The sequence below is a fragment of the Malurus melanocephalus genome, unplaced genomic scaffold (genome assembly GCF_030028575.1).
Source record: "Malurus melanocephalus ecotype Western Australia unplaced genomic scaffold, MMel_1.1 scaffold_96, whole genome shotgun sequence".
Classification (NCBI taxonomy): domain Eukaryota; kingdom Metazoa; phylum Chordata; class Aves; order Passeriformes; family Maluridae; genus Malurus; species Malurus melanocephalus.
This window is the reverse complement of record NW_026623328.1, coordinates 195,101-222,063: the sequence shown is the minus strand read 5'-3', so window position 1 is coordinate 222,063 and position 26,963 is coordinate 195,101. Positions and strand designations below refer to the sequence as shown.

Genomic DNA, 26,963 nt, shown 5'->3' with positions numbered 1-26,963 from the left:
AGAAATGCTCTAAACAATTAGCTTAYGAAAGCCAGAGAAAACAGGCAAAGTACACGCAGTGCTTCATGCACTGCTCCATTGATACCTCTGACCCAGGACTCAAGGGAGCCAATTTCTGCTGAGACTGCTTTATGGCAAAGACAAAGATATTAAAATGACACAGGGGTACAAAATACTGGTATTCCTGAGTCTAAAAGCACTGTGAAGATCCTGAGTCTAAAAGCACTGTGAAGATCCTGAATCTAAAAGCATTGTGAAGAAACAGCAACGAAGCAGTTCAAGCTCAGCTGTTTCATTTTAGGACTAGGCCACAATCAAATGCCATCTGAGCACAATCCTTACACCCCTTTACCCCATCCGTGATTCAAGTTGCTTAGTCTTCTGAGGACTATGTTATGATATACTGGCATCTCTAATTCTAAACCTTATACTCTGGAACTGAGTTTACAGCACTGTTATTCCAYGCTTAGCACTTTTACTGAAATATGCATTTCTTCTTTCTTTAAATTATCTACAGATACTGATTATCAAAAGGGAGCAAGCTGAAAATACAACACTATCCGTTTTCCAACCTCTAATCTGTTGACAATTTTCTTCTTGATGGCATTCTGTGCAGCAGCATTTGTGGCAACCCGCAGTCCCTCTGCTGCTTCTCTCAGACGCTGTTGTTGATCCTCATTTTCAGGATTGGCAGCAGCTCCCTGCACAAAATTTCCAAGCAAAAACTGTAAATCTGAGTAAAAATTATTGGAGAAAATGGGGATGAACGTCAAGGCTTAAGATCAGACAGCGCCTGCTACATCAGCATTCATTTTCCTTAGATTATCACAAGGAAAGTTAGAACTCTAAAGTATTACCAAACTTCAAAGCACAAAGTTTGTTTCTAATGGAAGGTTGTTACTGTCTATGTCTGGTACTTGGAAGAAGAAAGCTGAACAGTTGCTTCATACACCACTAGAGGTGCTTGGGAAWAAAGTCTGTGTAACCTGTTTCCCCTATGATCTGTAATAATGTGCTTGTATGAATATAGGTTTTTGAAAAAAAAACCAGTTTTTAAAATTCCCAATTCAGTATGTCTTTCAGTAACTGCAGTTCTAAACTTGAGGTTTAACACCTTGAGTAGGTTTTCTCCATCTGAAGTCTGAGAAAGTACTGGAAAGTCAAGGATAGGCAGCCAGGCATACAGGCCTTCTGGAGTCACAGCAATACGGGCTGCTGTAAAAATCATTTCAGTGCAGGACTTGSGAAACAATTCAAAGGACATATTCCTCCCTAGCAGATTGAAATAGGGTTCCAGCACAGAAAGGAAAGAAAAGTTAGATATYTGTCTCTCTTGTGAACATGAGGAGACAGGGAACAACATAGGCAAGATTCCCCAGGTGGAGGAAACTGCTCCTTAGACAGGGGAGCTGCTTTGTAATGACTCCAGTAAGAGATGCTGTGGTTCTGTTGCTCCATTTGCACTGGCACAACACCCTGCACCACAGCAGGGCTCAGGGCTGGTAGTGACTGCCCCACATGTCTTGAGTCATGACCACCATGCACACAGGAAAGCAAAGGCAGTGTAAGAAGGGCTTTAAAAACCAAAACCATCKAGGTAGCTAATAAATTGGTTTTTGGAATGTATCTAGGGTAAGTCACTAAATGCCAGGCTTTTACAGGATAAGATAAACCATCTTCACTATCAGCCAGATCCTACTTACAAATCCCACATACCATCTCCTCTTTATGTATAACCTCCCAGTTTTTAGCTGACAGGTCATTTTCCTGGTACCTTTGCAGCTTCAACCATGCGGGCAGTGGAATCTGCCAGGAGCTTTGCAGCAGCCAGAAGCTTCTTGGAGTTCTCCATGTCAATCTCTGCTTCGGCATCAGACCTCATGGCATTGACGAGATCAGAGGTGGCCTGAGCCAGCACCCGGGCCTGCCTCACCATTTCACCTGGGGAACACAGCTGCAYTTTTACCTTCTCCTCTCTGCATTTCAGTCTTGGTTTCAAAATTCATCATCGTTTCACAAAATGAAGTTACATTTCCTGAAGTATTTTTKTACTTGAAAATTATATACATACAGCTCACGTAACTTGGAAGTTTCATAAACCAATTTTGGATAGCAACATAAATGACTATGTAGAAACTACTACAGTGGAGATTAAGAAAAAAAATGTAGTACTTGTAATCTAGAKAGTAAGACAAGAACACACTATCATTATTTTTAGGTCATTTTGAAGATACAGTTCAAGGAAATTCCTGCCCCAGTAAAGATGAATATTTTTGCTCTCAAATCACAGCCAATTTTATCCTTTAATAAAAATTACCCATCTTTCTCCTGTGTTTTTGCAGCATTATCTCCTAACACAAATTAAGAATTTTGTCAGAAGACACTTAGCACCTTTAAGATCGTTTCAGGGAAAAACATCTTGTATCTTGTTCTAGAAGCTGCACTGTTTAGAAACATCTCAGAAAAAAAAAGCAGAAGTAAATTTAAAAACCTACAACAAAATCTATGTTTAATAAAGCCCATCACTGTCAAGTACTTGCCCAGGTGCCTGTCTGCATATTTGGAGATGAGAAATAGCTATACAATTCTATGAAGTGAAGCAGTGGCAGAAAACAGACAAAAATTACAGCTCTCCTTTAGCATGGTATTGACTGTCTTCAGAGAATACTCATTCTATCTAGCACACAGCTGTGTGCCTGCTCTGATTTATGTTACAGGCTGGGACCATAACCCATCACGACAGCACTAGCTTAGAAACACAAAACATCAGAGAAGGATTTTTATTTCCTTGACGTGCAAGTTGCACGGTGGCACGCTGCTGCTCCTGGAGGAACTCACCAGCGTCTCCCATGGAGCTGAAGATGCTCTCGGTGACGCACATGATGGTGTCGGTGGCCTGGTCGTAGCGGCCGATGGGCTCTCCGCGGCTGGCGAACTGGCGCACGTGCTGCAGGAGGTCATTGAGCGCCTGGCTGACGATGCTGGCGGCGGCACCGACCTGCTTCAGCAGCTCCGTGTCATCCGTGGCAGCCTGGCACGCCCGCACGCAGTTCTCCACGGAACGGTCCACCAGCTTCCCTGCCTCGATCAGCTGCTCCTGACACACGGGGGAGCTGATGGTGGGACTCACCACCTGCAGGGAGAGCACCCAGAGCGTTCAGAAAAGGCTCACTGAACACAGTCCGTTCCCACTGAGAATACACTCACTGGACACGATGCTCTGCCCTTCCCCAGCACCAGTGCCTCACCTTGGCACAAGCCACCAGCTGGGAAGTGGAGAGTGCACACTGGGTAGCAGCAGCAATGACCCTGTTCTGCAGGACCGTGTCCTCTGCCACCTGGGCTACGTTCTTGGCCTTCAGCACCAACATGGCAGCAGCGTTGGCAACAGCTTTGGCCAAACTCATCAGAACGTCCTGGAAAAGTAAATGGGACATTAAAACACTCTCAGGTGTTATTTCCTGCAATCACAAAGTTCAAATAATTTTTTCCCATTTCTCCACTTCAAATCCTRCATTCCATATACCTCAGTTTTTTAGTGGGATGGAGTCTTCCAAATGCCTGTACTGTTAAATGACCTGGCCTTCCAGTAAAAAAACCACTTCCATTACACTTACTTATATTTKCAACTTCACAGCAGGCAGAAAATCTTGTATTTCAAAAATTAAATCCACTACTTTTTGTGTTGCTTTTAAATACGATAAAYTATCCCTTTCCTTACCCACCTTCTCCAACACTCCATAAGACAGATAAGAATGCTTAGATTCTTTCTCTTAGCCAAGGGCTGCTACACATATTCAACCAGGAATACAAATGAGAACTATGATGAAGCTTGCAGAACGAGTTACTGGTGGATGAAGTGATAAAARCAGCCTGTAAGCTCTATTAGCAGACACCTTGCACAAGGTGCACACCAGAGGTCTATCTGCAGCTTAAACATATTTGCCCTTGGTTCTGAGGCAAACCTGTCCTTGGCATTCAGTGAAAAAATCCAGACATATTTTTAACAGAGCATTTAAAAAATAATGGTCTCACACTAATAACATACACTGTTAAGTAATAACGCATTATGAATTTATAATTGAAGCTACTATTCATCTTAGAGAAACTGTGTTCGTAATGCAATGATTTTCTTCCATTCTGTTTACCAAAAGATTCTGTTAACTTCTGGTTTAAGTGTACACATACAGATACAGCCAACACTTAGGTGAAAACCTCTATRTTTAATGAGAAGAAATAACAGTACAAAATGCTCTCCATGAAGCACAAGAGCATCTTTATGATGCACAGATTGAAGTAGGGGTTCTTAGGAAATCAGCACTTWGTGATTCTGCAAATAAAAACAACTTCAAAATGGATTCACCTCAATCAGCATAGAGAAACTCTAGAATTTTCTAACAAAGCTTTGGGAAGCCTGGTTTAATGCAGGGATCTCATTACAGAACTGCACAGTTCTGACAGTGACAAGCMCCCTCATTACCTGGAACCTTTCATCTGTTTCATTCTCTCCAATTTGTCTCAGGAGCTCCCCGCTTGCTTGTCCAATGCTTCCAGCTGCAGTCAAAACTGTCTGGCGAGGCTGGCAAGAGGCAACAGTGAAATGCATTAATTCAAAGAAAATGAGCTTTACTTGAATTTTAGATTTCCTCAAGGAACTTCCACATTAGCATGCAAACAATATGGCCAAAAAGGGAAGCTGGGAAGTTTTTCTACACTCACCTCTCCTGAAGTAGGCTGCACAGCCTTCAGCAAGTCTGAGACAGCACTGGCCAAGGTTCGAGCAGCTTTCAGGAGGTCTTCTCCGCTTCCAACTTCATCATCCATGAGAGCAGCAAGCAGTTTGACACCTTTGGACATCTCAGTGAGGTTGGAAGAGATGGTTGTAATTGCACATCCCACAGCAGTGTAATCCGTGTCAACCGGGTCTCCTGCAGAGCAATGTTTTTCAATGATCAGAATGCTTTAGTGGCTGAAAGGGAAACGGGGGCAGCTGCAACAAGCTACACACTGGTGAGAGATWAAAGACATTTCAAGACAGCCAAGCAATGCCTACTAAGTAATTTGCCACTTACAAAAAATTAGACTGCTATAAACTTTCTGATTTCTACATTTCTTCTGCAATAATCTATCCTCTAGAAGAATTTCTCTTCAATCAATGCAATTTCCTGAGAAGTCCACAGTTTCAGCATCTTTCCATACTGAAAGAACCTATGGTAAATCAGTCTTGTCCCCTTTAAGCCACTCACAGTTCCCTCAACCTGTAATTTGCTGAAGAAAAAGAAAACACTGTCAATAAAAATGTAATCTCTCCTTAACAACTRCCAGATCAATAATGCTTTTTGTAGTAACCTTGTAAACACTCTCTACTTTGGGGAATAAGCAAGTTACATTTTATCTTCACTGGTTGTTACACCTTTAGAGAAACTGAAGATACAAAAAATTGTGTTGGGAAGGATATCATCAATACAGTTAGCTACTGGTGTGTTTGATTTAGATGGACAGATAGATAGGAGACTGCAAGGAAATCCTTCACATTAAAATTTACCTGCTGTAAGGTTAACAACAGATGCAGTTCCTGCAGTGATTGCATCAACCTGAGAGTGTATTTCATGTTTTGATTCATCAACCTTGTTCTGAACCCATACTCTTGATGCCTGAAAAGCAATAACAAAAAGAAGAATTAAGGACTGCAGTGAGGTTCTGTAAGATGCTATGTACRTCTCCCATTCCTTTGTGAACTTCTAAAAGTGAAAGAGAAAACAACCAGCAAGCTCTCACAGTGAAATATGGRARCAAGCATTTTCTTCTGCTGATTAATTCACTACAGATTTGCTCTCCCATGTCAACAGCTGCCCTTTTAAGGTAAATGCCATAAGCAAGGCTAAACACCCTTGACTGACAGTCCCCCATAAGCAATAACCTTCTTGCTCTGTCCTCCTGCCTTAACCCGGATCAAGAACAACAGAATCATATTTTGTTCTTATTTCCCATGCCTCTGAGAGGCAGTCAGTCCCCCCATAAATACTGCCCATAGTTTGTGTTTAACTGTACATATGCCCACAAAACTATAGCATTCTGGCATGTTCATGCAAGAMACTCTGCTACATCTGGTCTCAGGAGATTGATTAGGGTGAGGTGGAAACTGCACATGAATTCCTTAATGAGAGCACAAAATTTTTATCCCATTTTAAAAGCCTTAGCAGGATCCCTTTGGATCCGGGGACAATGACTAAAGTGATCTGTGAACACCCCAAAGCACGAAGGCTCCTTCCTGTGTGGATCAGGACTCACCATGTCCTGCCCCAGAGGTGGCAGGTTATCCACTTCACTSAGGTCAGCCTGGGCCTGCTGAACTGCATGCATGCTGGTGTTGATGGTGCCCATCAGGGCCTGCTGAGCTGAGGTCTGCAAGGCAGAGCAAGATAATGGCTGTGCTGTGTCCAGAGGGCTCTTCAAGTACATGTTACACGTGCATGAGGAGACCCTGAGTGACAGCAGTGCAGCAACCACACCAGGCCATTTCAGAGAGCTGCCTTTCCCCTGGTGCAATGGAGAAAGCAAAGCTCTCCAACTCCTCTCACACTATTTTGATTCTGCTTATTCCATTTTATACTCCCCAGTACTTTCAGCACATATGATGTGCTCAGCTTTCTCAGCTCCAACAATGGCCAACAGACACACACAAACCCAYGGAGCTGTCTCACTGACCTGCACTTGAGGAACATGAAAACTCAATTTGCTTCTGGGAAATCACTTCTGATTTCCTGGGACTGCCTCCCAATGCAATCAAGGACAATTCTAAAAAACTAAATTGTCATCAATATGCACAAGCTAACAGCAAACTGAAGGGGTTTAGACCGAGCAGGATGCTGTCTGTATTGGGTGTCTGTGGCAAGGGTTTGGCTCTGGCAGAATCAGCCAGGGGCTGCCCCATGCTGGGCATGGCAAACAGCCACAGTCAACCCACTGCACATGGATGTCGTGATTTTAAGCACTTATTATACTCTCTAAATACTGTTTAGGGCTTGTGAAAGTCTTTCAATTTAAATGGAAAAAAGCACTATCAGCTTTAAGMCTGCTAAAAAATTTCTAAGTTGCTGGGCTAGTGATATGCTAAAAGTAAGCCTTATMCTTAAAATTACTTTCTTTTGCCCATCTGTGAACATTTTTTTCCCTTTTGAATATTAGTTTTAACTACCTAGAAGTAAAGAAAAGGCTGGAAGAGCCTGCTATAAACAAAATGAGGAAATAAGTCAAAATGTAACMCCCTAAATATTTAAAGGATACTCAAAACTTATGTTTGGTGAAACAGGAAGTTACAGCCAGGACCCCTGGCTGTTTCTGACAACTTGCTGCACAGACAGGTTTCAAACATGGAACAAGGAGRTTTCTCACAAGTGGGGGCATGTGTCCTCTGTGCATCTGGCCAGTTGTGACTTGTTGCTGGGGAGAAGGCATGATGCCAATGTTGAAMGTCTCGGGGCCACTGGAGCCGGAGCGCATGACGGCCGGCAGCGCCACGGAGCCGTGCTCCACCTTCCCGGTGCGGTTGAACTGCTGCTGCAGAATGGTGGGTCTGCAAAAAACACCCAACACATAAYCACTGAGCTCCTGCAAGAATCCTGAGTTCTGTCAGCTCTTCTTCCTCTAGGATTTTAAATTGCATTTCATAACATTTGGAGAAGCTAGAAAAACTTACGGTTTTTCTTTCTGGTCATTTTCTAACATATTAGGAAAAAGATAATCTGGGGCTCATGGCAGATCAGTCACTAACAGCACTAATGATCAGGCACCAAGGAAAGATGGCARCATGCAGCTCTGTTATACACGGGACAAGAGCTTTATCCCTTTTAGATGCATGGCAGACAGGACCAGAACAAGGTTTATGGCATAACAACTGCTTCATTTCAGTTCTATCATAGGATGATCAACAGATGAACCTTGTGGAATGTCTTTTGCAAGCACTCCCTAAAACTGGGATAAAAACTTTGTTCCCCCTTTATACGCCCAAGCACACACAGTACTTGCAAATAATCTGGCAGTCGATCAAATAATGGGCTGSAGAATAATAAATAAAGTTACTGCCATGCACAGTCAGGAACTGCTTTGCCAGATATACTGCTCATATTTAAACATGATTCAAGCTTTAATAGCTAGAAGCGTTGACAGAAATTCAGGCTTTAACAACAACACTCTGCTGAGGAAAAAAAAAAAAGTGATTTCAACTGTGAAAAAATCTTGTATTTATCTACTATAAGTTTTGGGCTTCTCTGCACAGCACTGAGCTAACAGTATATTCCGTAAGTGATTTGGAAAGGCCATGTCAAAATAAAGCACATCTGAACATGTGTGATCCATCAAAAGTTGAAATTTCCCATAAGGCCACAWGAAATATCTAACAAGTTTATCTCATATAAACCGTATGCTTAACAATAAATCAAACAGACTTTTCACATACACACTGCTGACACTGCCACCCTCAAGAGCTCCAAGAAGAGACCTGAATAGCTCATTACAGCTTATAATGTCACAAATCTGTTTCTACTCTCTCACTGCACAGAAAGATTTGACTTTCCTTTCCAAGAGTGTGGCCAGCTCTACAGTTCTGTGTTTTGCCATGTTCAGTTACTCCCCCATCAAAACCATWACCTGACCTACCTGTACCAAACCCTGACTTCTCTTTATCCACAGCACACATCTGATGGGTCTGGCTGGTGAAATAAGCCAGCTCTGTTCATAACCCTGTGTACAACTAAACTGCAAGGAGTCAAATCTACTGGAAACGCTGGAACTAGCAGACACAAGCTGCTAAAACCTTGTAAATGCTACATGAAGATGAAAAAAACACTACAACGTTTTCAGCTTTGCTTCATTGTCACCCTCTCTGCYCCAGCATTTCACTGAATTGCACCTGAGTGCCTTGGTTCAAGGGTCAAGTTAGCACAAACTGCCACCACTCTTGGTTGCTCTAACCACCAATGTTGTGACAAATAGCTGCTTTTCAATCCTTGAATGAAGCTAGGAGCCTGCTGAATTGCCTGGGGATAGTACTTCCTTCTACTGAAATTCTCTGTAAAAAACCATTCTTTAACGTAATAACTGTACTGCTTCATTTGAAAAAGCTCCCACGACTAAATGTGGTGCTCTTAAAGACAAACCATTTYCTCCTGTTGCATGCACTCACTTCTTAGGTGAAACAGATTCTTCCAACATGGTTGATTCCTCATCACCTTCAAGCCCAAATCTATCTTTACTTTGTTTCTGGAGGGGGAAAAAAATAGTAAGTTAAAYGATGTGTGTTGTTTTTTGCTTTGTCTCCACCATTTCCCTGCCATTTATCACAAAATTCACTGAATGACTTTAGAGCCTTGTGCTGAACACTGTGCTTTTGGGCAGTGACAATATGACCTCCACTGGAGAAAGGAGCTCTTTCACAGCCCAGGTTTAAGTCCTGGCAGATGAAGTACATAAAGGAGAAAAGCCTGTTGCTGCCTTTTTGAACAAAGGTACAAGGAAAGTGCTGAAATGTTACTATATGGTGCTACCTACAGTAGGAAATACATATCTGTAAGTAAAGACAATAAATTCAATATTGTCTCCACGTTATTTTATCATAGATACTTCACGACAGTCTGACTTCATGAAGTAGGATTATTTTAGTCCTGAGGGAGGTAAATGTATGTAAGAGCAGTAAGTCYAAATCACTAGAAACAACAGGAAACTGCAAATCATGGAAACAGTGCCTTATAAAAAAAATCTATTTCTACTTGTTGCCTAGTGCAGAGAAACTGTCAGCTTTCCACCTTGCCACATGATTTGTATTCTGAATCTATATCAATGTATATAAATAGAGGAGTATCCACTATGACCTTGGGCACATTCAACAGGAATTTCTCATGCACATCTATATGAACACACAATTTTGGAGAAAAAAATTCTTACTATAAGAGTTTGATTTTATGCAGGAACTGAAACTTCCTATTTCTAGTCAAGATTGTGCCTTACTTCCATAATAAGGTGAAGTAAAAAAACTCGACTGTTTTTAATTCAGATATAAGCTACTCAAGTTCCAGGTTCCCTGTCACCTGATTAACCACTATCACTAACACCACAGGACATGAAGGGTTGGGTGAAGGTGAGGGACAACAATGTACTAATAACACCTTAAAAAAAATGTACCTATCAATGCACACTGGAAAMAATGAGTTGGACCAGTCCAAAACACACAAAGAATTAACATTATGTAACTAAAAGCATTAAATCCCACCTTGAGGCATCCATCACAGAGATAAYGTGGGCTCGACAACTGTGCACTGCAGCTTCTCCTATGAATCATGGGTGTTTACGCTTTAACCTGCTCCTAATTCATTCATTTTAAACTGACTGTGTCAGCAGATGGTAAGAGTAAAAAAAAAAAAATCAAAGGACTGGGAGTGGAAATTACACACTTGTATTCTATCAAGACAGAAGGCTGCTTTCATTTGGCACTAGCGAGCAAAGCTAGTTTTGAATTCAGTTTTCAACCATCTACAGAAACCTGCAATTTATTTGATGTTTATTAAACCTGAGCCTGACAGCCTCAGAGGAAAAGGCATGTGATGAATTCTGTGTGATGAATTCTGGCAATCCTCCTCAGCCTCTTCTTACGTAACACTTGATGCTGCATCCTACACTGCTCACATGAACAATGGCAATAAATTCTTCTGGGCTACTTAACTATGTGATTTCTGACCACKAAAATCTATTACAGCAAATAATGATGTAGTTTGGTTGAATGCTAATAAAGTCAAAATTTGACAAGAAGCAATCAGTGCTGTTTGGAACACCTCACGTTTCTAYACAACGTGCTTAGAATGTGACCATTCAACTCCATGTTTGTTGGCAAACTTGCAATTTTTTGCTGTTGCACTTGCTTGCTTGGGAATGTTTTGAATACTGGAGATGTGTATCAGCCCTTCCTCTCTCCTGCCAGACACATTCCATAGAAACCAGTTTCAAGGCAGTCTGGCCTCTTCACAAACACTGATTTTTTTTCCCTCTGTACAACTGAGGTCTAATTCTCTGCTTTACCAATCACAGTGTTTTTAAATGTACTGTTGGGGCTTTTTGGTTTGTTTTTCTGGCCAAAAAACTTTCTCAGCTTTGATGCTTTATATACAAGAATACCTGGACAGCTACTGTGTAGTCCTTGCTGAAGTTTTAAATATTGTTTCTAGGGTAATTTTTGCCACCTGACTCATCACTTTGGACCATAGCTTAAAATCCATAGTTGAAGTTGTGGACTCTTCCCTGGATATGCACTCACAGTCACCAGGTCACCTTYCAGACAGAAAAACAAAGCCCAGGAGTGCTATCCTGAGCTTGACCCATGCTAGTGAGGTAATAAACAGCCTTGATTTTTCCAGAGGCAGTGCCTTACTTGGAGRTAAAAACACCAAACATCAAAACGTAAGATACAACACTGATTTCATGAGAGAACAACTGCAGTTTGCACACATTTGAGGTTTTGYATTGGCTTCTTTGCTACATGTCAAGATGTTAATACTGTACCTTCTTTAGGATGATATCAATGTAACCTGCAATTAACTGAGAGATCTGTTCTCCTTCAGTGGTCTGTACTGAGTAATAGCTTTCCTGATATTCACCAAAATCCTGAAGAAAAAGGGRAAAAAAACCAAAACCTATTTGAAAATGCAATGTGTAAATGAAGAATGAAGATACAGTACCTGTGAGTGAGAGAATTAAAATTTTAAAACTGTTTGTAGAGAACGTTTATTATAATCAACAGTAAATTAAACCGCTCCAAGATTCTAAACCAGTCGAGATGGGGGAGGTAAGGGAGAAGAATGGCTTTTATTTCAGCTTCATCAGATGTTTCATACATTGAAACACCCAGGAGATAGTTCATCTAATTTTATCAGCCTCAGTCACTTAAGGATGGAGAAAAATCTTGGTAGAATTTAATCCTAGAGCATAATCATCCGTGCAAGTGGAAATTTGATGCACAAGAATCAAGTGAATGCAATTTTTTAGCCTCTGYCTCTTGCTCTACCACCTTAAACAACCTTTCTATATCCAAAACGAATGTTGCAGTGGTCTACTATCAAATAATAGTAGATCAAACAATCAACAAAACACCATGCTCGTGAAGCTCCTCTAAATTCRTAATTATCAAATGCAGAATGAGCCATCTGACTTTATGTTCATACCTTGCAAGTCACCAAGCACATTATGAATGACAAGCACCATAACTCTTTACCTAAGCATGAATAATAACGCTGTCTTAGCAGTTTCAGTAGTTAGGTACAAGCCAGACTTAAACAGTGGTTTATCAGAAGATTCAAACAGTACTTCTGAGRAGCTGGCCTGTCTAGAAGCACCAAACTGCAGATTGAACCTGCACTCCAGTATGGGCCAATTTCTCACTTCAGTGACTCCATATAATGCCAGGAAATTAGAGACAGAACAAGTCACAGTACAGAAACTGTTYTAAGYCTCCTTGCCACATGGATCCCYTGTGCTCTGAATAYAGACAGAAAGATTACCAGAGTGAAGCTTTTAGGTGAGGCAGCCCAGCGTTTCACAGTTGTCAGTGGCCATTCCTGCAACACCTCCTTGGTCTTCTCATCCACACGCATCACTGAGTCTTTGGTGACCCCCAGCAAACGAGGAACCAGTTTGTTTTTGCCTTTCATTTTTTCCTAAAACAAGGTGGGGAAGAYTGTTTTCCATACAAATGTAGCTTTCCATAGGAGACAGGAGCCTGGAGTATACTGACAAAGGGAAGCAACTGGCATGCAGACAGTGGCAATTGAAAACTCCAAACTTAGTTTGTCTGTTTATAGACAATGATTTTCAAGCAATGCATAATGAAACTCTAGTCTTTAGTGCACCTTTACTCTTCAGTCTAAAAGCCAATGATTCTCCTCGCTCCTCCAGGAAACTGCAGTATTTTAGTATTTTCGAAACCTTTGCTTAGTGAGGGACCTGAGGYAATCCATGACCAAGGATACAGGATGGGCACAGCAAGAGCCACATTACCTTCACAAGGAAAAAGGACACTCCGTAGGTGCGCAGGGAACGTGCCAGCTTCACATACTTCACTTTGGCTTCTATTTCAGTCATCTCACCACAGTTTTTGTGCTCCTGTAAGAGAGTTCAGCATCAATGAGGCACAAGCAATGCTTTCTGGAAACAAACAAACAAAGTGTATAGCTTTTATCTATTTCAGGATGCTTASAGAATAATCATTACAATCAGAATATTTGAAAAAATGCTGGGTAGAAATGTTAGCAAGACTATTATATAATCCTTCACATCAGAGAAAATAAACAACCTGGGCAAACAGAACACTCCTCTTTGACCATCAACCATTCAATCTGTGCCTCAGACCGTGCACATTTAAATCACTTCTGACACAGTTTCGAATTCTAGGTATTCCTGCTATTCAGCACCATTAGGTTTCAAATGCCTCTTCACTCAGCTTTTAAAAATCATTTAAATGTACCAGCACCCTTTATTCTTCCTCGCAGGTACAGACTATTTATTCCTGCTTTGTGCCCAAAACTTCTGATTCATGACAGCCTCACACCTTGCACTTGACTATTTCTCATGTCTTGCAGGTATTTCCAAAGGGCTTTTTTTTTTGCCAGTTGCAGCATTACCCAGAATTTCTTTTCCATCACATTAAGATAATTCTACAGCTCAGGAACAAACGATTTTTCCAAACAGTTCATCCTGAAACACTCATCTAAGAATATGGTCTTGTAACTCGGTCTCTCTTTATTATTTAAACCATTTGCTCATTAGGACACTTGATTACCTGTAAGGAATGACAGGTACCCATCTTACCTATTCATCTTCCAACTCCATCTCAGCCTCTGCTCTCCTAGCCCAGACCACTGTGCTGAAAATGCTTTTTCAATCCTGTTTGTGGGACTCCCCATGCCACCCCTGTTCCCCTSTCGTGATTCCGAACTGCTGGAATGATGGCAGCAGGGGGAGCAGCAGGAACGTGGCAAATGCCTTCCCACTCCACTTGTTCCCGAAAATGCGGGAGCCTCCAGGGGGGAGCTGGGAGGAGCAATTCCAACTCCAAAAGCCTCCTGCATCCCAAGAACACAGGCTGCTCTTATCTGTCCAGTTCAGCACAGAGAATGCAACCCGGATCCCGAAAGAGCAAGGAGCACAAATGTACTCACTGCAGATGGAATACTTAGTAAAAAACACCTGCCAAGCTGCAGAATTTTATGACTTGACAAACAGCTGGGGTTTTTCAAAAGGACAGCTCACATATTCTACCTCGCTGTTGCTATGAACAGCATGGGCACGATACACAAGTGAATTAATCTGGTTTTTGCTTAAACTGCAGTGTCATTGCATCACCTAAAGGTGCACAAAGTATTAGGCATACTCATCTAGAAGTACTGAAAGCTCCAGCTAAAACTGACTTCTAAATTATAGAACTCTTAGACTGGGAGTGTAGCACACAAAGGAAAGGATGTGACCTTCTCCTGCTCTTCAGCTTGTCTCCCAAGCTGAGATCACTGATCTGTGTTGTCCTTCCTGGTGCCATATGACTTCATCTCACCTGCTGACCTCAGGATTTTCCAGCTTCCATTGCCAAACTTGTATTTCAGTGGGCAGAGAAAGCTGCTGCACCTATGGACCTCGGACTCTGAGAGCACTTCTAACAGTGTCAGTACCTTTYACCATTTGATACTCAACTCTTCCAGTCTTTCACAATGGTGTGATTGCCACACACCACTGAATTCAAGCATTAACTAGGAAAACTGAGGCTCACGTTTGAATGAGGCATGAAATTAAAACTGGCTTTTCTAAACATATGCCTATTTTAGCACAAATACGCATCTTTATTTTTCAATGGGACTGACAAAGATCTTAAAAATACTGAATTTCCTTTCTCTCTCTTTAACAAAGCACACTGAATAATCATCAGTGAAGAAAAAAAGATTGGGACAATAAATCTGCTGAAGAAATAAAATGACAATTGTCAAATACTTGRTACTTTCTTTTCTGATAGCTGTATAGTTCAAGTATATGCAAAGTATACATCTGGGAAATCTCAGATTTTTCTTATAAGGTAGTGAAATGATAGTAGTATTTTCAGCCTCACAATTACCTGAAATATTCTTTTTTCAGCCCCTCTTTGTTTGGTATATTCTTTAGGCAGGAATTCCTTCAGGCTAGGGGAGAAAGAAAAAAAAAAAAAGAAAAGAAATTCCAAAGTTAATGGTTTCTTCTCGAGGAGGAACACTCTCCATACATTTTCATTGGCACTAGGTTTTCCCAAGCTTCCTAAAATGGGTGTAAAATAYCTCCACAACAGAACAGCACAGAGTAGAGCAAGAGCAAGTGATTACATTACATAATTGGAAAAAATACTTGAATTACAACCCCATGTAGTACCTTTCCATATCTTGAAAATTCATCAAAAATAAGGAATAGGTGGGATACTTTCATTGTCTAATTACAGGATGTCTGTCAGCAGCCCAGAGGGCTTCACATCTAAATCCAACTACACTCASTGTAATCTGGGAGGAGGAGGAGATGTGGAGGTTTGACCCAGCTCTGAATTGAGACACTGCTATTACTGTACAGTAGCACTTTAATTTATTGACATGTGGGACCAAGTTCTTTCTCTGTGTCACCCAAGACATCTTAGAACACTAATATTGTAATGAAAAACTAAAAAGTCATTTAAGTGGACATTTAATACCAGTGTCTTGTCTCAAAGCAAAAGAAGAACTGGTTTGAATTTCTGCAGCACTCAGATTCTAAAGCTCTCAGAACACAAATTAAACAAGTTCAGCCTCCGTGATAGAGTTCAGTCAGAAGGGATCCTCAAACACTTCATCTGCACCTTCTTGGGTATAATAAAACAACACTTTACCTCAGCCAAATATCACCCTAATCTGAGGACCTATCAGCATCACACTTTATTGATCCTTCCTTTCTGGAATATTCTAATCTGATGAAACTGTAATGTATTCAGCAGGTCATTCTCCACCTGAAGAAACTTGCACAGTTAAAATAATTTTGTTTTCCCCCCACTTTGGACTATTAAGAATCACAGAAAAAGTATTACTGGAGAATGTCCTCCTTATTTTGATTTGTTCAGTAACAGCAACACTGTGAACACTGAAGGCTAAATTTATCTACTAGGATACAAAGTTAGAAGTTTTGAGAAGGATGGACTGTTTCAAACAAGATTGCAAAAAAAATTGCTTAAATGCTCTGTGGGAATTACTTTGGTTTTATATCTTGAGGGGATGGGTGTTTGTGCTGGGTTTTTTGTTTATATTACTGTGGGGTTTTTTTKKTKTKTGTTTTTAAACACAAAAGCCTGCCATTGGAGACAATTAACAAAATAGCACTAAAGACTAAATTAGGATTTTGTGCTTCAAAAATATTGCTTAGTACTGAGATCACACATTTTGTCCTTTCCATAAAGCTCTAGCATTATAAACCAATGTAAGAACAACTGTCCTTGCTAATCTTTCTTCTGTTCTAATAGCCACATCTCACTAAATACATGGTAATAAAATCTCTTCTTGGGGACTTATTTACAAAGATACATTATGGGACAGGGAAGGCTGAACAGCCAARTTAAAACTGTAGATAAGGACTATTGTCCTTAAATGCTGTGTCTCTGTTATGAAACAACTGGTGCTTTAATACAGAATTTCACAGGTACAAAACAGTTTAGTTAAAATCACTTCCATGGCAAACTTAAAAAAACAATAGACCCAAACCCAAATTTCATTCTGGAAATGGATTTGTATAAACAAATTATACTTCTCAATGTACTTTAAATTGTTGTCTTTTATCAGTTAGAATTAATACCCACATATAGATAAACTATGAAGACAATTAAATTTTAAAACTTTTAAGCTTAGATTTTTGAGGTGCTTCTTTCCTATCTGCAGGGGAACAATGTAAGTTATCAGATATTCTCTCAGCAAATTCAGCCCCAGTGTACYTCTGTAGGTGTCATGCAAAACTTCATCAGTAGGATGAAGGGCATGAAGAAGAACTACTCGTAATTTGATAGTTTAATGTTTTCACAATTTACTTTGGCATGAGCTTCAAGGGAATTCCAGGAACCAATACCAACGCCTTAGCAAGATGCAGGCAATAATCTTCATCTGTGCCAAGAATACTTTAGCAACGACAGAAAGGGATAAAAAAGGTCTCTCTACTCAAACACATTGTAGACTTGGCAAACTAAACTTAGCTGTTTCCAAACAAGTTCATGAAACAGAAGTGTTATTCTGTTCTACRCTGTTTTCTGTATGAGCTGACAGATTCTCCTCAAGGCAACCTGCAGCATCTTGAGGTTTCAGTAGTGAGTGACTGGATCTCTCTCAAATGTAYTTCACACATTGAACTACAGTTTAAATAAAACAAAACTACTTCTGTATTTGAAAAGAACCAATGTTTACACACCAAAAAGTAGAAAACAGTTGGATGAAATTTTTAAAAAGCTCACTCTTTTTCAAGGGGATAAAAAAAAAAACCAAACTAACAGTGTTTTCTGAAAGGATGAGAGATGCACCTTCAGAAAAAAGTAACAAGCATTTAACTACACTATTTCTGTATATTGTTCATAACGAGCCAGGATCACTTGGCTCATTTAGACTCACAAAACAAAAGCATGAGGCCTCACAAAAAGGCTGCCATGAAGGCTACATTAAACCAAATGCATCACCTCTAAATCACAAACATGTACACTTCAAATTAGGAGACAATGACCAGGAACTGATAGTTCTGGCACAGGTTCATCTACAGATAACAAAAACTTAATTACTTCTCAATCAGAAATTCTTAATTTTATGAACTGATTAAACACCAGCATAGAGARCAATTACACTTGGTTACCTGCCAAGTTTGATCCTAATAGAATCAAAGCCCTAAAGGAAAATAAAACAACAGCAGAGAAAATGCCCTACAGAAAATCAGAAGGTTCTAAATTTTGGAATTCTCATTCAAAATGGTTTCCACTGAAGTAACATTCTCTAATATATGGTTCAGTTATTAACACCTTTTGTTTCATTATGATTTTAAAAAGATAATGCATATTATATGAGTGATGACTATTTTGTGATGGACTCCAAATGATCCAGCATTGCATAGGAAGTAGAAGTGTCATCCAGTCAGCAGTTTCAGTCCACCATAAATAACACTTACTAGATGGGAATTTTAAAAAAGAAAAGAGAAACTTTCCACTGAAAAAAAACAGTAGTACATTAGAAAATCCCAGAAAAATTTAAGCAACTGAACACTGTACAGCAGTTTACAAAAGCTGCTGGTAAAAGCTTGTGGGAAATTACTACTTTCAAAATTAAAAGCAATCATTTCTGGCAACACCTAATACTTGAAATCATTACCATGACACAACATTGGGTTATCATGAGATAACACCCCAAAGGTTTGCTGCAGGAATACTCTCCAGTGAGCGGAGGGAGAAGGGAACAATAGACAAATCCCAGAGAAAGACTGTTGAGTACTGGTCCCAGCTCTAGGAAATAAAAAGCAGGGGTCACTGAAGCTGTTACTCTGGGCCCCTGCAGACATGAGCAGTTCTAAAGGGAAAGGTTCAGGGGCCAATCAGGAGACAGACACTATAAAGAAAAGCTGATAATTGGAACAGAAAGATGTTTATTCACATAACTGAACTGCTGCTTCAGGAATATCTTTCAGAAGTGAAGTGTTTCAAGCAAGCAATGCTGCAGCATCACAGGTTCCACAGGAAGACACCACCTCAAATAATTGAGGAGATATTGTAAACCCCAGAGTGTCTCACTAAGGAAGCCTCAGTCAGCACTGAGCACTGCCAGTGGAACAGGACAGAAACCAAATACGCACCCATTGTTTTGTGCCTCCAATTAAGGTATTTATGAGCCTCATATGTAGGCAAGGCTTGATGGACTGTGCAGTAAATAGCTCCCTTTTACCTTCCTACATTGCTTTCCTCAGACTTCGGCCCTCTGTTAATTCTACTGCAGGTAAACCAATCAGAAAATCAAAATCAGTAGAAAAATGGGACACCTAAATTTCACTCAAACTTAATCTGCCCAGCTGACAGCAGTACATTAAGTATCAGAACAAAGATTAGAGGATGAGCCATTTGTAAGCAGGACTTCTGTCCATGCCTGAAACAAARAGCACAGTTCAAGAATCTTGTTCATATAACACCACGAGAGGGTGAATCTCACCAACTCATTAATGCCACTAAAAAGTGTGGAAAACGTAACCTCTGCACACAGCAATATTCACTTTATTCAAATGACAAAACATCCYTCCACTCCTGTAGTTCCCTAGTGCTAAGGGTGTAGTTAACTGGCACTCTGGGAGGAGYCAGTGCCCTGTGCTGTCTAACAAACCATTGCCAAAGGTTCTTCATCAGCTGAGGCTGCTCATTTGTGCAACAAGGCTCCTTTCACAGGGAGATTTGCTRCAGAAAACACTCTGAATCTGATTACCTCTGCTTGGAGTAATAAAATGTGCTTAATCTGTGACAACTCAACATTAGTTACACTTGAGGTCAMCCAAATTTAGAAGTTAGAAGTGTTTACTCTAAAAATCCAGGTTTGTGTTTGTGTTCTACATGAGGTCCAAACTGGATCTGTGCTTGAAAGCCTCCAAATTCACAAGCCTTCTCAAAGGAGACGGGATGGGAACCATTCAGAATGTCATCACGAGCCTAGAGGAGACAAACAAAGATATGTCAGGGACACCCAAAGCACCTGCTCCATCTCAAATTCTTTGAAAGCTTGGATATGGTCAGCAGCACACGCTTGTCTGCCTGAATGTCTTTATTATTCCATTCTGAATGTGTACCTGACTAATAAAATAAACAAAAATTATTTCATGGCGAGTATCTACAGAGACTTACTGAAGCTATGATTGTAAGAACTTGGACCAAAAGCAGAACTTGACACCCATTTTCTGATGCATGTGTAAATAAAATAGACCATGCACATATACTTATGTATGTGCACACATATATATATACAGATACATGGGAGTGCATATACACATATGGAAAAGCTCTCCTTCTACTGTCTCATTTAGGAGGGAAAAAGATGTCCATAACTAGTAGGTAAAAACTAAATTACTGTTATAGATATGGCAACAGGAAAACGCACACAGCATTTTTCTTCCTTCTTTGTAAATCTCATGGCATTGAAGATGACAGATTTTGTAGCAATATAAGACTCACCTATCCATCAACAAAGCAATGACAAAGCATTATCAACACATACTGTCCTCACAATAGCCTGATTTAAATACTTATTGGCAGGAAAACAGCTCACTGTGACAGTCTTCTGAAATACTTTGAAAATGTATGGCTGTTGTATAAGCAATACCAGCCTTATCTTTTGCCTCAGATTTTTAAAATGCAATCTAGAAAAATGTCAAGTAGAACAACAGTGCATTACATTAAATTTTCAATTACTTTCTTATTTTAACTTAAAAAAAAAAGCCCAAACTTTAACAAACAGTTTAAAAGCCTAGTTTTTTCCAGACTGAACTGCAGGCAATGGCACTTTCAGTTCAACAGTTACCTTCTGCATAAAGCTCCTGGCTTTGCTAAAGTACATTACAGTACCTSCAAGAGTTTGGGAACCTGTCTAGAYRGACTCCTACTGTGTTTCATGACATGGTCCCTTTTGACAGGGAGCCTCCCTGCCATGGGTGCTGTCTGGGGTGAACCTTGGAAAGGAGTGCAGAAGAACCTCTCTCACTGATCAAGCAGAAKAGAAAAAGACACGGGAAACAGCTGCTTGCAAGACTGACCTGAGATGGCACATGACACAGACAGCACCACCCAAAGAGGAGAAGAGGGAGGAGAACTAAAAAGGGCAACTTGAGACTAAAGAATGGACCAATTTTAAGGAAGCAGGATGTAAAAGCCAGTGGATTTTTGGCTCAGTGTCCACAACCAAAGTATTTGATTAAAAAAAAATCAGTAAAGCCTCTGTACTATCATGTGTGTTTGGAGAGAGAGACAAAAGAGTAAAATTAAAGCTCCAGAACTGGAATTCTTGAAGATRGAGTATTTGAGACATGAAACTTTTCTAATTAACCTACAAAGGTTTTCTCAGATAGGGTAAAAGATACTGTACCTGAACATAAAGCAAATTAAGCTGAACAGGATCTCTTGAATCCACATTCTGATCTGAATAGAAGAACTTCCGTCTCAGCAGCAGCGTTTCATTTTCATCTACTCCTTGCTCTCTGAAGGTCCGGCTGTGATCCAGCCAATTTACTGCAACAGTCACAGACACACATTGTTACATCCACACTGCTGCCAGGGTTAAAAACTGTTGTGAAACTCATGGGATAATTGGTATTTCCACTGCAGGGTGAAACTCCACAAGAACTGTTCCTTTCATTTCTGTTTCTAATCATCAGTGCCGAAGGTTTGCTCTAAGTGAGAGCTGAAAAACTGCACTGCTGAGAAACAAGGATATACCACAGCATAAACATTGTTAGTATTGTTGAAGAAACAACTATACTAATATTTTACTACTAAACTCAGATCTTCAAATCTTCACTACAAAATAAGTCTACTACATTTTACCTCTAAAACAAATGATTCTGTTTACTTTTCATATCCCTGAACACACTTCTAGAACATCTTCCAGCCACTTACTGTTGAACTTACTGTATCACAGCAAAACAGAAAAAATGGTTCTCATGACTTAACACACAAAACAAATMAAAAACCATCTTAGTTCTTTGGGAAATGTCATAGTTCAAATTTATACCTTCAAAAACAAAACTACCTTTTGATGGTTTTCAGYAGGCATCAATTATTAAATATCCAGCTTTAATCAAGGGACAAAAATGACCCTTCAGACTTAAGCTGAAACACCCCTACCAAAAAAGTAACAAAAAGCACTTCAAAACACCTGCTAACTCTCAGARCATTAACTTGCCCATGCACTTCATTTCAAAAATGTGAGTCTCAGACAACACTACATATAAAGGGATGCAAAATACAGCCAGGAACCAACTGAGACACACTGAATAGGCAAAAAATGCATTCCTGCATGGCTTTCTTGCATTATACTGTGGGAAGACATTAATTGAAGAATTACCCTGGAATACATTACTCACAATCATCATCTGTATGAAGYTTGGCCTTCAGTTTTTCCATTTTTCTTTCATCACGCAGCAGTGTCCTATCTTTCTTTAGTGTTCCTGTACTCTCCTCTTTCTTCTCCTCGATGCTCTCCTGGATTAAGGAATATTCCTCATAATTTGTTATTCCTGGAATTATAAATAAATCCAGTGCTTGTAACAATAAAAATTTAATACGTTTTAGAATGGATGAAATATCCTTTTCCACGTATTAAAATACCAATGGCTTATTCCAAACACAGTAAGCATATGCCAAATGAAATGCTAAATCAGTGTATGGGGAACAACAAGAACACTCTACAATTTCTGCATTYGAGACATGTTGCCAATATCTGACCTTGTCTTTCCAACACATCATTCCTTTGTCATATGCTGCATTTGACACTTTCAGAAAGGTATTAAGTTTTTTTTTTTTGTGGTATACCAAGAGAAGCTGCCCCTTTAAAAACATGATGGAATTTAAAATAGCAATAAATTCCAAAATGGACACAGGCTATAGTAAATTTCCATTCAGAGATGCCTACAATTGCTTCCTGAGGAATGAGTAATTTCAGTTTGCCCATGATGTGTAAAAGAAATGTGACAGAGCCGACTGAGGAACAGAAACCACGTGAAATTTACTTTTTGTTTTAGTGTTGAGACTCAACCCTTCCTATGAATTTTACATGAAACTGAATCAAAAATCAGTTCACAATATTTARTGTATGTGCTAAGTTGCTCTCATTTCTTTGTTCTGTTTGGGTTTTTGTACTGTTTGGGAAAGCATGTTTATGTTACACCAGACAGCAAATTAAAAGCTCACCTACATGACCACATTCATGAAAAYAAGTCAAATTAATTTTTGAGGGGAATTAGTTATACCACATTAGAATCCAACATAAAAAAACCTCAAAATAGATGATTCACTTTCCAAGTAAAGTAATACAAATCAAATTAAGTCTACTTGAATTCTAAATGAGATTTAAGCAAGGGTTTAAGACTTAAATTAATCCATGTTGGATGCATGCTTACAGTTAAATAGGAATTTGTTTTCAAAAATGTCTCTATTTAGCTAAACACTAACACACACTGTAAGCAATATGACACATTTCTGACCAGCTGCTCTGGAGGGGTTCTGTATGTTGTTTTACAAATGACAACTCTGTGATCAACTCTTAATCATAACAACATGAAGTCCTAAGTTTGGGTACACTTCAAGGTCAGCAGTGTTCCTCTTTTATCCAATTAAAACTGAGTATAAATTCAGCTCTAAATCTCTACCCCATGGCAGGAAAGAGAATGTAAACATAACATACAATAAAAAATTGGTACCTGTACTGCTGGATAACTTTGTGCCTTCAGCTGCTAAACCCTGAAGTTTAAGGATACAATTGACTCTCTACAGACTTGGATAAAACCTGGACAACAGGTTYCAATAAAGTGTTTGGTGAATAGTAACTTATAACACATTTAAATTTTTCACATGTGCCAACTTCTAGCCACATAACATCCTACCAATCAAAATTCAAATATGGCAGAAAAATAAATTCTTAAGCATGTGGGTCCTAAAATCTTACCTATCCTGCTGCAAATGGTAACCAGCAATTCCCCGACTGTTTTTGAATCATCCACCATGACTGTTTTCACTGACCCATCCAACATACGGATTTTCTGAGGTCTCTGTTTCTTTTTGTACTCCAATATATCCTAGGAAATAAAAACAACTGTTTCTAAATGCTTTTGAAAGGCACCACAAGCCAACCCACTACCTTAGATGACTAAAACAGGATTCCTTCCCACCCTCCAAGCTGTCTTTTTCCTTTATTGCAGTATAGGCAAACTTATTCATTTAACAAACTTGAGAAGTGACTGTTTTTAGTTCTGCCAATGGCATTTTTCAAGAATTGTCCTAAGTGGCAAGACCAAAATCTAGTCAGAACAGGACAGACYGAAATAGCTTTGTGCTGCAAAACCTAGTCCAGCTTTAAAGGACTGCAACGCCCTTTGGCTGTAGCAAGCTGGCCAAATGTGAGCCAGTACGAGCTCACCAGCTCAAGTGTACAAGAAACCAACTCCATAACTAACACAAGGTCACCTCAAACATAAAGCATATAATGAAAAGTTATTTTTCAACTTTCTGTTAATSATTCTGTGAAGACACTACTGACCACACTAGCTTACAGTCACAGCCTAATGCAGGAGAAAACTCACATCTGAGGCACAGCAAGGAAGAGGATGAGGCCAAGTTCAGGAAGAGACTCAAGACCCTTCTACCCCTCCATATGCTAAACATTCTTCTGGCTATTTAGGATCAAGTTTCTAAGAACATGATGATGAAGGAAGCAACAGACTTGCACCATACCCCATTTCTGAGCATGTAATAATCCAGTGTTCTTCCAGCCTCCAGCCAAATACCTTTTCGAGGATCATCATCTGACAAGAACAATCCATAGTCAGAGGCTGCAGAACAGAACAGACAGAGATACATTATGAAATATCAAACCTAATAAAGCCAACATGGTTTCATTCAGGGCTATTCAGCTCCAGGGTTAAGCCTCCATTACACTTACCTTCCACTCCTAATCAACTTGGATAGAATCTTTTCATGAAGAAATGCTTCATAAAGCATTTCATTTAGCAGCAGATAGCAGGGTACATCAGGCTTTATAGAAGACTGGAACAAAAGCTTCGCTATTGCCATCACATCTTCACATCTACTGTGTATTATATTTGTAACTACTTCTCTTTGAGACAACCTTTTTTAAATGCTCACAGGTCGTGCTTTGGAATTGACTAACCAAAAATACAACCAAGTTTAGCCTTAACCACAGTTCACTATTTCAAGCAACAGTTCTATTTTCAAAACACAGTTTGCTTTCAAGCCTCCACAGAATGAGTTTATTATAAACTTGGGAATCTTTCTGGTAGATGACTCAGATTTAAGTATTTAAAAATAAACAAGGCTTCTAGAATTAAATCCATAACGAACACAAGAAAAACTTGCATCTTTTGCCAGCTAAACAATATCAATGGATTCTTTTAGAATCACAAGAAAATGATAAAACTTCCACACAAGAAACAAGCCCAGGCTTGGGTTTCAAAGACTAAATTCCAGATACACAAAATGAAGTATGGTGACTGCTAATTGAAGGCCTATCCATATGCATGAAGAACTGATAGAGATTGTACTTCACAAGCAAAAACCAAGCATTTGGCAGCTGAGCCTGCTCTGTTTGCAGTTCTGCAGGTGAAGCTATTGACCCTTCTCACAGCCAGCAGTGGACAGGCAGCTACAGCAGCTCTGGGCCCTACCTTGTTTACTTTCAGCCATGTTAGGACCCTTTGGGCAGAAAGCCAGCTAAAAATACTTACAATTTTTGGATAATATTTCATCCTTAAATGCCATCCATAGCAATAGCTTACATTTAACAGCATTTACCTTGAAGACATAATTGCTTATGCAATTATATAAAAGACAATGAATATAAGTGTAACTGACTTACAGATACATGATTGAAAAGGAAGAATCCTTTCAAAAACAACTGCATAGGATGTAAAACTTCACCTGCTGACCTTCATAAAAAACTGTCCTGAAACATCAAGTGATCTGTACTTACAGGGATGTTTATGATACAGATTCAGTACAGAATCACTTCTGCAGATTTTAGAATTTGTGCCTATAAATAGGTTGTGACCTTTAGAGGCAGACAAAGTGCCTTGCACAGAGCACAGAATCACCAAGGAAGCACAGAGTGCTCTGATATCATTTGTGGGGCATGCACCTGGTAATGAAATAGCAGGAGCTGTGCAAGTTGCACATGAATATCACAGCCACCTTTGTGCTGGGAGCAGGCTCGTGGGAGAAGTGAAATGTGCACACTGACTGCCATCATGCAGGACAAGTACATTTTCTATTGTGCAGAACCACTTTATCAGCTCTGCTGCACCACTGTGAGCYTTCTGATCTAACAGGCAAACACACATTTTAACAGCCACCAAGAAAGGGAAAGGGGATGTTGGAAACATTTCTGTTCATCACTCAACTTGATATGCTTTTCTGAAGTTTGTAATTGCACTGCCATCATATATAAAGGAAAAGCCATATGATAAAATCCGAGAATCCTTGGCTTTTCTTTGAGGTTCTTGGCTTTCAGGGATGCTCATCACTCAACTCTGCATTCAACWGCTGTCTCTAATCACTGCCTTGAGAGATCAGCATGGTAAAAATGCACAGCTTTTATCAAACTGAATCTCTGTAACCAGCCTTCCCAAGGACTCCAGCAAATGAGAAGCAAGTCTCAGTAACAACAGTGAAGTCCTTTACCAGTAACTTCTTCTAACAATTCAGACAAGATTTTTGAAATGGCTGTAAAGGTTGAGAGCTATGCCTAAAACTCAAGAAAGAACCTACTTTAAGAATTACATTCCAGGAGCATTAAATACAATGCAGCTTTTAGAGTATCTGAATTTTTGGACAATTTAGACCATGTTAAAACCAGACCTTTTGTCCATGGCATTTCCCAGTCTGTATTCATCTAATTTGATCCATACAGAGACAGTTACATTTGATTAGCACACAGCAGCATGATGGCTATGGTATGCACAGCATGGTGATGATTTTAGTTAATAGACAGTGTTAAATACTTCTCTTTGCACATTTTGGAGGTATCCAGCCATTCTTTTGGAATTCGTGTTGTCACTTCCATTGCTGAGGCAGAAGACAAGTCTGCCTCGATCTTCTTAGAAAACATTTCCAGAAAGATTGCCTTAAATAGGTAATAAAACAAAAAYTGCTCTCCCAACAGGAGATA

General features: G+C 39.7%; 1 protein-coding gene across 5 annotated transcripts in view; it reads right to left on the bottom strand.

The window, feature by feature from the left end:
* Positions 1-26,963, bottom strand: part of TLN2 (talin 2) — a 142,393-nt gene that overhangs the window by 60,299 nt on the left and 55,131 nt on the right. For all 5 annotated transcript variants that reach the window (XM_057368620.1, XM_057368619.1, XM_057368622.1 and 2 more), the window contains 19 exons: positions 24,515-24,612; positions 23,730-23,859; positions 22,150-22,302; positions 21,153-21,295; positions 19,599-19,726; positions 15,143-15,206; positions 13,042-13,146; positions 12,546-12,701; positions 11,551-11,652; positions 9,185-9,261; positions 7,396-7,576; positions 6,292-6,405; positions 5,546-5,654; positions 4,720-4,928; positions 4,481-4,579; positions 3,249-3,416; positions 2,839-3,133; positions 1,775-1,941; positions 573-701 (listed from right to left, as the gene is read on the bottom strand). In XM_057368620.1, coding sequence (XP_057224603.1) covers positions 573-701; positions 1,775-1,941; positions 2,839-3,133; positions 3,249-3,416; positions 4,481-4,579; positions 4,720-4,928; positions 5,546-5,654; positions 6,292-6,405; positions 7,396-7,576; positions 9,185-9,261; positions 11,551-11,652; positions 12,546-12,701; positions 13,042-13,146; positions 15,143-15,206; positions 19,599-19,726; positions 21,153-21,295; positions 22,150-22,302; positions 23,730-23,859; positions 24,515-24,612 — 2,627 coding nt within the window. The remainder of the gene's footprint in view (positions 1-572; positions 702-1,774; positions 1,942-2,838; positions 3,134-3,248; positions 3,417-4,480; positions 4,580-4,719; positions 4,929-5,545; positions 5,655-6,291; positions 6,406-7,395; positions 7,577-9,184; positions 9,262-11,550; positions 11,653-12,545; positions 12,702-13,041; positions 13,147-15,142; positions 15,207-19,598; positions 19,727-21,152; positions 21,296-22,149; positions 22,303-23,729; positions 23,860-24,514; positions 24,613-26,963) is intronic.